General features: G+C 39.1%; 1 protein-coding gene across 1 annotated transcript in view; it reads left to right on the top strand.

Annotated features, from left to right (window-relative positions):
* Positions 1-980: 980 nt before the first annotated feature.
* Positions 981-14,113, top strand: part of PUM3 (pumilio RNA binding family member 3) — a 35,378-nt gene continuing 22,245 nt past the window's right edge. The window contains exons 1-11 of the mRNA XM_068666810.1: positions 981-1,183; positions 2,476-2,658; positions 4,305-4,440; positions 5,170-5,245; positions 6,067-6,160; positions 6,384-6,450; positions 7,198-7,372; positions 9,291-9,394; positions 9,924-10,002; positions 12,117-12,215; positions 13,005-13,058. Coding sequence (XP_068522911.1) covers positions 1,087-1,183; positions 2,476-2,658; positions 4,305-4,440; positions 5,170-5,245; positions 6,067-6,160; positions 6,384-6,450; positions 7,198-7,372; positions 9,291-9,394; positions 9,924-10,002; positions 12,117-12,215; positions 13,005-13,058 — 1,164 coding nt within the window. The 5' untranslated portion in view covers positions 981-1,086. The remainder of the gene's footprint in view (positions 1,184-2,475; positions 2,659-4,304; positions 4,441-5,169; positions 5,246-6,066; positions 6,161-6,383; positions 6,451-7,197; positions 7,373-9,290; positions 9,395-9,923; positions 10,003-12,116; positions 12,216-13,004; positions 13,059-14,113) is intronic.

Raw genomic sequence — 14,113 nt, 5'->3', positions numbered from 1 at the left:
AGGGACCTGGACAGGATGGGTCAATGTGCAGAGGTCAATGGGATGAGGTTCAACATGGCTAAGTGCCAGGTCCTGCACTTTGGTCACAAAAACTCTACAGTGCTTCGGGCTTGGGGCAGAGTGGCTGGAAAGCTGTGCAGAGGAAAAGGATCTGGGGGTGTTGGTAGATGCTCCCCTGAACACGAGCCAGCAGTGTGCCCAGGTGGCCAAGTAGGCCAATGGCATCCTGGCTTGTACCAGGAATAGTGTACCCAGTAGGGCCAGGAAGGTGATCATCTCCCCATACTCTGCTCTGGTGTGAGGCTGCACCTCAAGTGCTGTGTTCAGCTTTGGGCACCTCACTACAAGAAGTATCTTGTAGTATCTCAAAGCCTACTGTGGAGGCCCTGGAGCATGTCCAGAGAAGGGCTATGAAGCTGGTGAAGGGCCTGAAACACGAGTCCTGTGAGCAGTGGCTGAGGGCACTGGGGGTGTTTAGTCTGGAGAAGGCTCAGGGCAGACCTTATTGCTCTCTAAAACTACCTGAAAGGAAGGTGTGGGGAGCTGGGGCTCTGCCTCTTCTCGCAGATAACTAGTGATAGGACTAGAGGGAATGGCCTGCAGTTGTGCCAGGGGAGGTTCAGGCTGGGAATGAGGGGACATTTCTGCTCAGAAAGAGCAGTCACAGTCGGGCACTGGAAGGGGTTGTGGAGGGAGGTGGTGTAAACGTCCCTGGGGGTGTTTAAGGAAAGGTTGGACGTGGTGCTAGGGACATGGTTTAGTGGGAGATACTGCTGGTAGGGGGACGGTTGGACCAGATGACCTTGGAGGTCTCTTCCACCCTTAACGATTCTGTGCCCATGCCTGCCGGCACTGTTTCAGGCACTGACACGAGGCGTTTTGGCTGCTCCCGCCCCTGCCCCCTGCCAGGCCCCGCCCAGCGCCTCCCCCGACCTAGGGCAAGGGCCTCCCCGTGCTTTACGGCCGGTGGCTTCACGCTGTCGCGCGGTGCCGTGAGGCGCGTGCGGCGGGCAGGGCAGGGCAGGGCAGGGCCGGGCGGGGCCGGGCGCTGAGGCCGCTTCTCGTCTGTTCCGCAGCCGCGTGGCCATGGAGGGCAGGGCCAGGAGGAAGCCGGCGGCGAGGAGCGGGAAGGCTCCCGCTGGGAAGGCGCCGCAGGGGAGGAGGAAGTTCAAGAGAGACCACGGTAAGGAGGCTGCGTCCCCGGGAGGCGGCTGTGCCTGGCCGCGTGCAGGGGCCGGCCTGGCAGCCCGGGCCGCGGCCTCTGCTGGGCTTCGGGAGCGCCTGGGCCTCCGCGCCCCGTCCCATTCGCACAGAGGGGTCGGGGTGTGTGTGCTGGGCGAGCTGCGGTGGGTCAGTGCTGCGTTCAGGCTTGTTTAACATCTTCGCTACTGATCTGAGTGGTGGGGCACCCGCAGCAGGCCTGCAGATGCCACAGACCAAGGATGAGTGGCGGATACAGAGTGTATCTGGCTGTGCTGCCATCCAGACAGCCTCCACAGGCAGCAGAGACGGGCAAGTATTTCCAGCAGATCAGCACAGGGTAGCCGTCCCCTCTGCTCTGGACTGGTGAGGGTGTACCTGGAGTACTGTGTCCAATGCTGGGCTCCCCAGTACAAGAGGGAGATGGGCCTGCTGGATAGAGTCCAGTGGAGGGCCACCGAGGTGATCAAGGGACTTGAGCACGTCTCCTGTTAGACCAGACTGACAGAGCTGGGGTTGTTCAGCCTGAAGCAGAGAAGACTCAGGGGGATCTTATCAATGTGTATAAACAGCTGGAAGGAGGGTGCAAAGAGGATGGAGCCATGCTCTTTTCAGCATTGCCCAGTGCCAGGACAAGAGGCAATGAACACAATCTGGAACATAGGAAGTTCCATCAGGAAGCACTTCTTCACTCTGCTGCTGATGGAGCACTGGAAGAGGTTGGCCAGGGTGTTTGTGGAGTGTACCTCGGAGGTCTTCAAAAGCAGTCTGATCATTTTAGTGGGCTGTAGATGTTACTGCTTGTATACGGGGGTTGGACCACTTGACCTCCAGAGGTTCCTTCCAACCTAAACCAGTCTGAATCTGTGTTGCATTCAAAACTGATTGTAAGATCAATAAATTGATCTGTCCTGTTAGAATGTTCTGTTAGTTCTAACATAACTAACAAAATGGTTAGAACTGATATCAAAACAGCTCTGACCTAAAATTGTGAACAGGTGATTGTAGGACTGGTGACTTTAATATCTTTAATTTAGAACAATTCTTTTTATGCCTGGGCTATTATGCTGCAGGCTGGAAAATAATGCAAGGTTTCTTGGGCAAACTGCAAGACCTAAGACTGCAAAAAAGATCACTGGCTTTGAGAAGCAAGAAAGAATTGTTGCCATGTATATATTTGGTATTACATATTATAAAGTAGTCTGCTGCTTTTTATAATTGTAATTTGTTATTTTGAAGCTTTAGGGTAATGCTTTAACTTTTTTTTTTTTGTAGATTCAGGTCCTCCAAAGAAATTTCCTAACAAAGGAGATGAGGAGGGAAAGCCCAAATCCACTTCCAAAAAATTTGTGAAAGGAAATTTAAGACCTGGAAAAGCTACTATCAAACAATTCAAGAATAAACAGCAGTCAGGAAGTCTTGCAAAGAAGAGGAAACTTCAAGATGGGGAAGAGGAAGGTGAGCAAATTTAAGCCTGGATATCAGTGGAAACGAGGATTTGATAAACACATTGTTCATCTAAGTCTTTTATCCACATCTTGTTATCACCTTTCCAAATTGATTGCCTCCAAATTTACTTTATATTTAGCGTTTTCTGTGTAAAGATTTATTTCACCTGATTAAGCGTGAGGCCAAAGTGATGAGGATCAACAGTTAAGAGTTTTCTTCGAAATCAAAAGTAAAGATATAATGGCAAATTTAAATAACTGATATGCCCATCATAAAGCTATGATTATTTAAATGACAATGTTGTGGCAAGCATGGAAGTGACAGTTTCCATGTAACTCTGAAAAAGAGTTATTTGTAGACTTGCCTTAGAAATCGAATCTGCTCTTATAAAAAGTACTGGCTAAAAATTTGGAATGAAAACATTTGTGAAACAAAGTTGATTATCCTTCTGTATATTAGTTTGGACCACAGAAAAATATCTAGTCACCTCTTTAAAAAAAAGTGTTATTTTTTATACACTTCACGTCTTATTTTGTCTTAAGATAGAGAGGCTAAATAAAGGCGTGTTTAAATAGTTGTTGTTTTTTTTTATAACTTCGGTACAGGAGAACTTTTGCTGTCAAACAAAACTACTGGGATGATTGAACATAAACATCAACATAAAATGAGAGGTGGAATCTTGCAGGGTGGATTCTGAAGTTCTCTAGAAAAATGTTAGTTGTCTGAAGGACAGCAAAAAGTGTGTGTTCTGGAGTAGTGGCTGTTGCACATTTGCAGAATGGCTTCAGAGATGGAAAGATTGCATGGTGGTGTGTTGCTCTCAAAGCAAAGTATCACTATTACTTTTGGACAAGTGATACAGAAATTCTAAAATACACTTAGTAAAAAGAAAGCATGGTTTTTGAACAGGCAAGGTAACTAGTTGCATGTTGCTGAATACCAAAGAACAGTGCTTCAGGGTCCAAAAACTTAAAGCTCTATCTCTAGTGTTCCATATGGAAGTGATAGCGCTTGCTTCTGGAAAACAAACTAATATACGATCACTTCTTTTGTCAGGATGTGAATAAAACTAAAACACTTGAAGTTTTTTTCTTATGTCATTTTGTGGCACTTTCTATAAAGTTGCTCTAAATGAACTTGCTGTGTGGCAGGGTATAGCTATTGTATAGCAAAATCTCCTGTTTTAAAAATTTGACTGAATAAAAAGAATAGGCTTGCAATTTTTTTTTCGTTTTTTCCTTTGTCTGAGATTTCAGTTATGTATCTTTAATTTAGGGGTATCCATTTGAGAGATGGAAGTAGTATCCATCCATATGTGGACAGAGGTAAAATCACCTGGGGCTGTACAGCCACAGGGTGCAAGGTGCATCTAGGGTCAGTGTTCAAGCTGTGAAGAGGTTTCTGATGCATTTTTGACAGAGCTTTGAGGAAAATCATTGTTTGCTTTGTTCTTCCAGTATTCTAGAAGTGGAAATAGCTGGCTTCGCATGCTTATTAACTACTTCTGCTCTCATATTAGCTACCTGAGAAACTGCTGGCAAAGCTCCTGACTTGTTAGGAACTGAAGTAACAGAGCTATCACAGCTCAGTCTGATAGACAATTCCTTTGTTTCTCTCTTGTTAACTATAGAAAATGCGTTTATTTTTGTCTTCAGGGTCAGATTCTAAAAAGCCTAAATGGAATGACTTCAAAAAGAAAAAGAAGGAATTAAAGCAAAGCAGACAGCTCAGTGATAAAAGTAATTATGACATAATTGTGAAATCAAAGCAAATATGGGAAAGTGTTAGAAGGTAATGTTTGTTTCTTTTTTTTTCTTTTAGTGTCATAAGTTGCAAAGAGATTCTTTCTCCTTTGGTAATTTTATGAAACTGTATTTCCACGGTGAAACTCTGAGTAAATCATAATATTACATGCAGTTCTATATAGGATTCAAGCAAAGTGTGGTAATTTGTAATGCTAGGAGTGTAGAAATGTCTGGATTGGTGTCACTTTTATTTTAGGATAAAATATTTAAGGAGTTATCTTGTTTTTTAAATTGTGAACCACAGATCATACGCTGATTTGATCTGATCTTGGAGTTAGATCACTGCTTTTTTTTTTTTTTGTGGGAGTTTATACTATTTCTCTTTGCTAGCGTAATTCTCAGACTGAGGCCCCATGTCAGAAGGAGGAGTTAATTCTACTATGCTCTAATTGTTTGTGCTTTTCAGTTTTGCTTGTAAGACATTTAAGAATCTAATATCTAAGTGACATGAGCAACTGTGGTGGTAGATGTAAGTTTATAGTGTTTTTAATTGTTATTCAGAAGAATATTATTTCAAAGTGTGATTATCTGTTTTGGTTTCTAGGCACTGAAACTGCTTAATTATATCTAGTCACAGCTTTAATTAATGTCAGTGTAAATGTGGATTAGCAGGCACTAATTTCATACTGTTTTTTACCATCCTGCTTTTTAATATATAGATAGAACTGAATCATATGTTTCCTTAATTAAGATTGTTTTACTTCTCTGCTTGTAGGAAGAAATGCGATAAGGAGAAGCGGGAAGAGCTGATGAATGAACTACAAAAGCTGCTTAAAGGAAAAATTAAAAATGTAAGGAAAAAATCAACACCATGTAACAAACATCATATAACGTGCTCAAATTCACAAAAGTTCCTTGTAAGAATAGAGGAGTATAAATGCTATAATATAATACCAACCTTCTTTGCTAGAAGGAATGTTATTTTAACCACATTTAAAACAAACAAACAAACTAGCAGGGTTGAGAGGCTGCTTCTGCCCCTTTTAATTTGAGAACGGTAGTCCTGGGATGCTTTGCCTGTCAGCTGACTATTATGAGAATGGCTGTTTTGCCAAGCAGATTTAGGCTAGTGAAACTATGTTAAATGAAATTTAAAATCAGCCACTCAGACTTTTGCTTAGTTACAATTGTTGCTATGCTTCACAGGTAGTGCTTCACAGAAGTTATTGCCCTGATAATTAACTGTACTAAACAGTCTTTCTGTTAATTCTTGAAATGTGCAAATTCGCAGTGAGATATTGCTGTATTCTAAAGGGATTCTTGGTATTCCATGCAGAAGTGTAACTGTAGAGTAACACTCAGGAATTCCGAAGAATATGAGTGAAAACAAGATACAATTTCATGGTTTTCATTCAGAGTTAAATACTTGATGCATTTTACAGTTTTTCTTAATTGTCAGCAATTGCAAGTATTCTCTGTATATTGTTTGGTAGTACTTCTAAAGATCTAAAAAAATGTAAAACTTGATTTGTTGCAACCTGTAATGACAATTATGTGTGGTTATCTGTTACATGTGGCATAGAGCTATATCAGAGACAGAATGCATTAAAATAAATTTTGTACATAATGACATATGAATGACCTAGGGTAATGAAATGTATCTGTCCTGCAGCTGGCATTTGCACATGATTCAACTCGAGTGATCCAGTGCTTTATTCAGTATGGTAATGATAAGCAAAGACAAGAGACATTTGAAGAACTGAAAGGTATTTTTTCCCATCTACATTTTACTTGTGCCTTGCTGTTAAGGTGCATTGAAACAAGCCGAGTTACTTTCGCTAAAATATTTTTTGCTTTGTGCTGAAATAATACATCATTTCTATTTGTCTATTGAGCTCTTGAAAAGTTACTTAAATAGCGGCATCTTGTTTTGTATTGTTAATGCCAAGAAAAATAAAAGCTAGCTGAATGTGTTTTCCCTTCTTCTAGATAGCCTAGTGGAGTTGAGCAAGTCAAAATATTCCAGAAATATAGTGAAGAAATTTCTTATGTATGGGTGAGTATGAAGTCAGATTGCTTAGGTGTCATGCATTGTTTCATTTTCACTGTGAATACTCTGGAATTTATGATGATTTAAACAAACAAACAAAAGTATTTGGAAGCATGTTTATAACAGTGGTGAGACAGGAGTGTTTAGTATTTTGCCCAGAGAATTTTTGGAGTCTCCTTCACGGGAGATACTCACAACCCACCTGGTTGCCATCCAGCTCTAAATGACTCTGCTCCATGTAGGGGGTTGGACTAGATGATCTTCAGAGGTCCCTTCCAACCTTGGCCATTCTGTGATTGCTGGTAGTTTTTCTTTTGCAAGCAGTAAAGCTAAAGCTGTACACATCATTGAGGAAAAAGTGCCCAAAAAGCTCAGATACATGCTGAAAGTTGATTTTTGCCTTACATATAATAACTGGCTTATAAAGATGTTCTGTTCTCACTGAAACTTAGTGTTTCAGGAAATCATTCTTCTGCAGTGTTTATCCACTGTTTCGTTTTGTTTTATCAGAATGCATACTTGATCATCCTTTATAACTTTTGCAGATTCTTAGGTTTTCACACTGTATTTTTGTAAAAGCTATAATGTTGATCCAGATGCATGCATGTTATCTTAATACTTAGATAACATAAGATATCTTAGATAACATAACATATCTTAACACTTAGATAAGCTTCCAGAAATAAAACTAATGCTGGATCAACTCTTCTCTAACGTTTTAACTCTTGGTATCAATCTTTCCCTGTGAAACAGGACAAAACCACAAATTGCAGAAATAATAAAGAGTTTTAAAGGTCACGTGAAAAAAATGCTCCGTCATGCTGAAGCATCTGCTGTAGTGGAGTATGCATATAATGACAAAGCCATTCTGGAGCAGAGAAATATGCTGACAGAAGAACTATATGGAAATACTTTCCAGGTTTACAAGGTGACTACGATACTTTCTAGCCTAAGGTGTTGTGGTATCTAGTATGTTGTGTTATTGATACTCTACCTATCTTACCTGCTACTTCTGATAAATTTCGTTTCTCTGAGCTGTTCAAATGCATTCTAGTTTAGCATAAGTAAATGCTATGGAAGTTGTGCATTTCCATGATGAGTGTTTCAGTTTGAGCTATGTGAAATCTATTACTTTCATGTATGAGCTTGTTCTGCTCATCAAAGACAGTCTAGTATTCTGTAGTTGGAGTTACCAAAGTGTCTAGCCTGATGTAGTCATCCTTGCTGAGATAGGATTAATTCCCCTATAATGCTGTAACTGGCTTTTGTATCAGAACTGGATTATGTCCCATGAGAACTGAGTGCGAGGAGAATGTGCTTGGATCTATGTATTGCATGCTGTTTAAGCCTAATTTTTGTCTTAGTTTCCTTTTCCCACAGAGACTATTGGACTTGAGTCCAAACTCGTGAAACCATTTAGATGCAGATGCCCAGCAGACAGCAGAAAGATTTTTAAACGTGGCCTGCTTTGTTTTGACCTCTAGTTCATTTTTCTTGCTGATTTGGTTTACTGTTACTGGAGTTACAAACAATTCTATTTGCTACAAAGTACAAAACTGTTTTACCCAATTATTAACTACAGCAGAATGACTTTTGTACCTTACATAAAAAAAAATCTGGAAGAATTTTAGAGGAATTTAACAGCACGTTTCTGAACTTGAAAGCTTTTTTTTTTTTTCCTTTACTTTACAGGTTATCTTAAGTTTTATTAAAGCATTTTGCAACACTATAATGCAAAAGGCATATTTTCTGTGTTTAAGTACTGTAATTTTTCTGGGAGTATACAGTCTTTGAAATCAAGCATGCAGTCAGATTCTACCATTCTAGCATTTGTCTTGAGTGCCTCAAATAATCATACTTCGTGGTGTAAGACTAGGACTCAAAAATAGGTGGATTTATAAGAAATTATGACATAATCCTTAAAAGACAAAGAATTCTGTGGAGTTTTGAATTGTGATCCCATTTTTCTCTTCCTGTCTCCAAGTTCTCCACTCCCATTCCATCAGGATATACAAAATATATAGCAAATAGGAAAAAAAGACGGTTTTCTTCTAATTATCTGTCTAGTTTGATCTGGTGACCAGTGATAGGACTAAAGGAAATAGCTTGAAGCTGTGATACGGGAGGTTCAGGCTGGATGCGAAAAGAAGGTTCTTTACCCAGAGGGTGGTCAGGCAGTGGGACAGGCTCCCCAGGGCAGTGGCCACAGCACTGAGCCTGACGGAGTTCAAGACGCAGTTTGAAAACATTCCCAGACACATGGTCTGATTTTTTTGGGTGGTCCTTTGGGAGCCCAGGAGCTTGACTTAGTGATCTTTGTGGGTCCCTTCCCTCTCAGGATATTCTATGATTCTACCAGAAGTTAGTTCGGTATTCAGAGTGTATAGTCATTTTCTACATGCTGTTCTTGGACTGGAATTTCATGGACCTCTGTTAACTTCTTAATTTGTTGATGTGTTACTGTGTTGACCACTGACATGTATGCATCTTGCTGTCCTGCAAGACTCCCTTAAACACACTGCCGATTCATGTATTTTACTTTGTACCTGACAGTCTCATGAAGACCTGACTGCAATTGCGAGAAAACAGTTCGGGACATAGAAGTAGCTTTTGTTTTGTAATGACTAATACAGTTTGTGAGAACTTAAGTATATAGCTTCTGACATATTCAAAGTAGATAACACTTATTTAGAATTTTAGTTCTAAAAGCTGATAGTTTTGCAGAAAGTTCATTTTGTTTGTGATATTGTTCATGAATTGCTGTTTGACAAAGGACTGTTATAATTTTGTATGAACTCTGATACCTACTGGGAATGATTAAACCTCTGAATGGACATTCGTTTCAGACACCAGTTGTTCCAACGCTGGATAAGGTATTAGAAGCTCAGCCTGAAAAGAGAGAAGCTATCTTGGATGAAATGAAGCAGATTCTTACACCAATGGCACAGAAGTAAGGACAAAAACTAACTCAGCTAACTAATGTCAATCTAGCATGTACCTGTTTGTTTCTTTGTTACTTACATTATCTGCTTATGTAGAAGAATAGCAGTAATGCTGCTGTTCTTTTCACCTGTAACATCGCTGCATGGACTAACAAGTAACAATGACTTTGTCAAAATTGTCATAACAAATATCTTAAATCATTGTGAGCTCAATTTCTATAAAGTAGAATGTCCTTCCTGCTGCCACTGCCTAATAGAACTCTGGACAGTGTGGTATGCCTTATTAATGTGCTATCGGACAAGAATCTTGAGTGGTCTTAGGTGACAATATCTTACGAAGTTTTGGAATTTTCCTTTTGGTAGAATTTTCTATGTAACACAACTGCTAAACGTCTTACGTGGAGTGACTGTATATTTTCTGCATGCCATACTGACTGACTGGGTATTTTTTGGAAATACAGATGAGGCAGTGTTAGCTTATGTTACAATCGTTGCTAATGGGGGACTTTTTCTCCTATTTCCTCTTCCCAAATACAGAGAGGCTGTGATAAAACACTCACTGGTACATAAAGTATTTTTGGACTTTTTCACTTACGCTCTTCCAAAACAAAGATCTGTAAGTATCCTTTGGTTGTTTTTGTTTTCTCTTACCTTTCAATGAAATGTTTTAAATGTTGTTTTAATAGCATTGTAGCTACAAAGAAATACAGTGGAAATTGTAACTTTTCTAATCTGGTCATCCAGATGAATGTCTGGGGAGTGCTATTTTATGGGGACTTAGAGTGATCTTTTATACTAAAACAATGGTGTTGGTGATGTTTGACTTGAAAATAATTAAAGTGTAATGCAAAGACTTAATGTGATGGAAAACTGATGTTTTCTCTGACTGTGTTAAATGTTCCTTCTCAGTAGCTGGAAAATAAGATAGAAGCTTTGTTTCCAGCTTTAATTGTAGTAGTTCGGCTTTCAAAGTTTATTAACCTCTTCTAGCTGTTTTACAAAATACTTTTGATCAAAGTATAATAAAATTTTTCCTTTCTGTCAGCAGATGAAACAGTCTCCTGCCTACAAGCCAAGCATGTGGCTTGTATTGCTATGTCTGTATTAAACTGCAGTTTTAAGCTTACTCCAGCCACTCTTGCAAAAACTAGGCCTAAATTTATCCAAGTAAAGTGACATCTGTATGAGCTAGTATCCTGCCTGGTGTCACCTGTCTCCAAACCCTGTCCAATGTCCTCATTTTGATTCTGCAACTCAGTGCCATCTGACTCTAGGCCAAGTGGAGCCTTCTGGACTTGCTGTGTGTCTCACCTATTTTCTGCTAGACCGAGCTCTTTTTCTGTTAGAGTTAACACAGTCAAAACTAGCGAGGTGGATTATTTGTGGCCTGTTCTATATACAGATCTTACCTAATTCAAGGTTCCTATAATGGTTTCCTATAATAATTCCACTCAAGAAGAGTAAGGGCATGGCTCTTTTCCCTTGCCTGTCTTTTTGTACAGATATGGTAACATTTGAATCTTCTCTGTATGAAAGGATAGATGGATACATTTTTTTGGTCTTTGTGCACATACAGCCATTTGGAAACCTCTTTTGTAGACCTGTCCCTTCCTCCCTTCCTGTGCGCATAGCCAGTGATGCCATTAATTCTGTAATTTAGAGACAGTTTTTAGAGAGACAGAAGCAGCTAGGGCTAGAAAGGGAGAAAAATGGAAACTCCATGTCAAGGTATCTATCGGACAATAACAGGAATAGTATTTAGTAACCTAGGTTGTTGTTTTTCTTGTTTTTTTTTTTCTTGTTTTTTTTTTCCTGCTGTTGTTTTCAGATGGCTTCAGAACCTCTTCCATTTGATATTGTGAGAAAAATCTCAAGTAATTTTCTTCAGACAGGATCTTCTGTGAAGCTATTTTATTCACGATTGCAATGGCAGGCGTCCTTCCAATTAGGAGCGCATTTTAGTAAACAAATCATAACCTTTTATTCCCTATTACCCAACACCTGATCGCCTCCCGTTTCCTCATTGCCTGCGTACTACAGGTTCACAAGCTACTCGACACTCCTCTATACCATATATGTACTTTTTTTTTCTTCAACTCTTTAATTTCTTCCTTTTCCCGCCTTTTTTTTTTTTTTCCCTTTTTTATGTTTTGAGAACTTGTGATCTTTGTTTTACTGTTCTCATACTGCTGATCCTGTTTTTGTCAAGCTTCTACCTTATTTTGGAACGGTGAGGCCTTTTACTGTCCACTTATCTACTTAGCATTTCTCCTTGTCATGACTACACAACTACCTTTGAATACAGAAAATCAGTTCTCTACTGCAAAAATACAACTTAGTTTCTCACAATATGAAAACCAACTTTTGGCTCAATCTTGTCATATCTGATTTACATCTTTTGATGTGTAGATGACCTTTTAGTTCTTCATGCTCTCTAGCAGATGCCCTGTATGTGGAAGTAAATTGTATCCCCTCAAAGATTTTTTTCTTGTATTTTTTCTGATAGGACAAGTGACAGGCTTTGACTTGCTTTGGATTTCACACAATGTACAGTTTTGGAAGAGGGACTATTGTGTCATTTATAGTCTTTGGCATTCTTTTTGAGGCCTGTTCTTGTAGTTCAAGCCACTGAGAGCGATTCTGCAGGACTGTTGATGCTCTCTGTAGTGTCATGAGCAAAAATTCCTTGTATTTTCTTTCACCATTTACTTACCACCTTTTCTTCATCAGGAAATGATAGAAGCTATAAGAGAGGCTGTCATATACCTGGCACACACTCATGATGGAGCCCGAGTAGCAATGCACTGTTTATGGCATGGTACTCCCAAGGTACTGTTTGGTTCCTTTCTACTCAGCTCCGCCTGAAAATAGTCTGGTCTGAGAATATGTGACTATGACTGCTCATGAGGATTGAAGCTCTGTAGGTATAGGGTATCAGCTTTTGGAAATACTATAATGTGCCCTATCTCTTTGCATAAATAGAAAAAGAAAACACACCTTGTTTCAAAAAATAAAAATTTATAAAATTTGATTTTATAAATTTTGTATCAGAACTTAGTTTGATTGTTAAAGACAGTAAAAAAAAAAAAAAAAAAAAAGTTGCTAGGGACCAGAGATTAGTAATGTGTCTAAAGAAGACTGAGTAATCATTGTAATATCTAGAAGAACAAACCTGGGGAAGCTTTCTGCAAAAAAATACCATGCTAGCAAAGGTGTTTTGTGACAGGTTAGAGTCCTTACTTCTTTAAAGATTCAGGTCATACTGAATGGGTTTCTTTCCAAGCAAAGAGTGCCAAGTGCATTGCTTTTTCCTAAGTAATGGACAGGATATAGGTGAATATTTTTTTTGAAGTTGCCCCTTTTTTACGTTCTCACATTCCTAGAGTGAACGTGTGGACATCTCACAGAACAGCCCCAAGACTGACTCTTTCACAATTCAGATTTAGCCATTTATCCTGCTGTTTAGATGTTGATTAATATTACAAATGTTGGACGTCAGTAATTATTCCATGCTTTAGGAAGCAAATTGTAGGTTATCTTTCTGAAGGTGTTAATAACAATTCAGTTGTTCAGAATCACTGACGTTATAGGCTCACTCAAGTTTTTCTTTTTGAATAGGACAGAAAAGTCATTGTGAAAACTATGAAGACATATATTGAAAAAATAGCAACGGTGAGTGATCATTAGTCATTTATTTCATAAATAAAAATTGCTTAAATACCTGATTTAATGCTTAGAGGCTGATTTTAATGTGCTTTGGTAGTAGAAATAACTGTGAGGTCTTAATAAAATGAAGTTTGCAATAGTGATGCTGTACTAGATGGTATGGAATATATTCAACTTGATTATTTGGAGACACTAAGAAGCTTCGTTGCAGGCACTACATTTGGTATTCTCTAAAATAGCTGAGTTAATTATGAATCTTTTTTTTACGTTTTTTTTCTTCAATTAAAGTGTAGGAGAGTTCACACAGAATCCCACAGAATCACACAGAATTTCTAGGTTGGAAGAGACCTCAAGATCATCGAGTCCAACTTCTGACCTAACACTAACAGTCCCCACTAAACCATATCCCTAAGCTCTACATCTAAACGTCTTTTAAAGACCTCCAGGGATGGTGACTCCACCACTTCCCTGGGCAGCCTGTTCCAATGAAATGAAATGAGTTAGTTTATAGGAGAGTCTGTTGAAGACAGAAAGAGCAGGTATCTTCAAGCCTATCTTTATATTTTGTCTTCATACTACCCCTTCGTTAATTTATTAGAAATAAAATCTGTATGCAGAAGAACAACAAAAATTAAGATATGCTAGGGATGTCATTGGGAAAGTTGTTTAAGCATATTAGTTTTAGAACGTGCTCAATGCGTTTTTAAGTCAGGGGGCTGTAAAATGAATTAGTATTGAATTGACGTACAATGGAAAAAGTCTGTATATATTTATTTTTTTAATGAGAAGTATGATTGGAGACTGTGACACCAACAGAGTAGCAGTTGCAACTAGTTTTCATGTTACAGGGCAAAACTGCAACCATAAAGATATGCTTTTTAAATGTATTCCCTTTTGGGTGCTGTGTTCTGTTTACTAATAGTTGGTCATTGGTCTCCAGGCTTTTTTTGATCATGCAACCCTATTAGTAAAAACTTATGAACACATATCCCCAGTATATGTATTTATAAATAATATATGGTACAACTGTACTAATACATTACATACATTATAAAGTATAC

Source organism: Anas acuta, chromosome Z, assembly GCF_963932015.1.
Source record: "Anas acuta chromosome Z, bAnaAcu1.1, whole genome shotgun sequence".
In the NCBI taxonomy this organism is placed as follows: Eukaryota; Metazoa; Chordata; class Aves; order Anseriformes; family Anatidae; genus Anas; species Anas acuta.
Note: the sequence above shows the minus strand (reverse complement) of the source record. Positions and strands in the feature narration are given on the sequence as shown.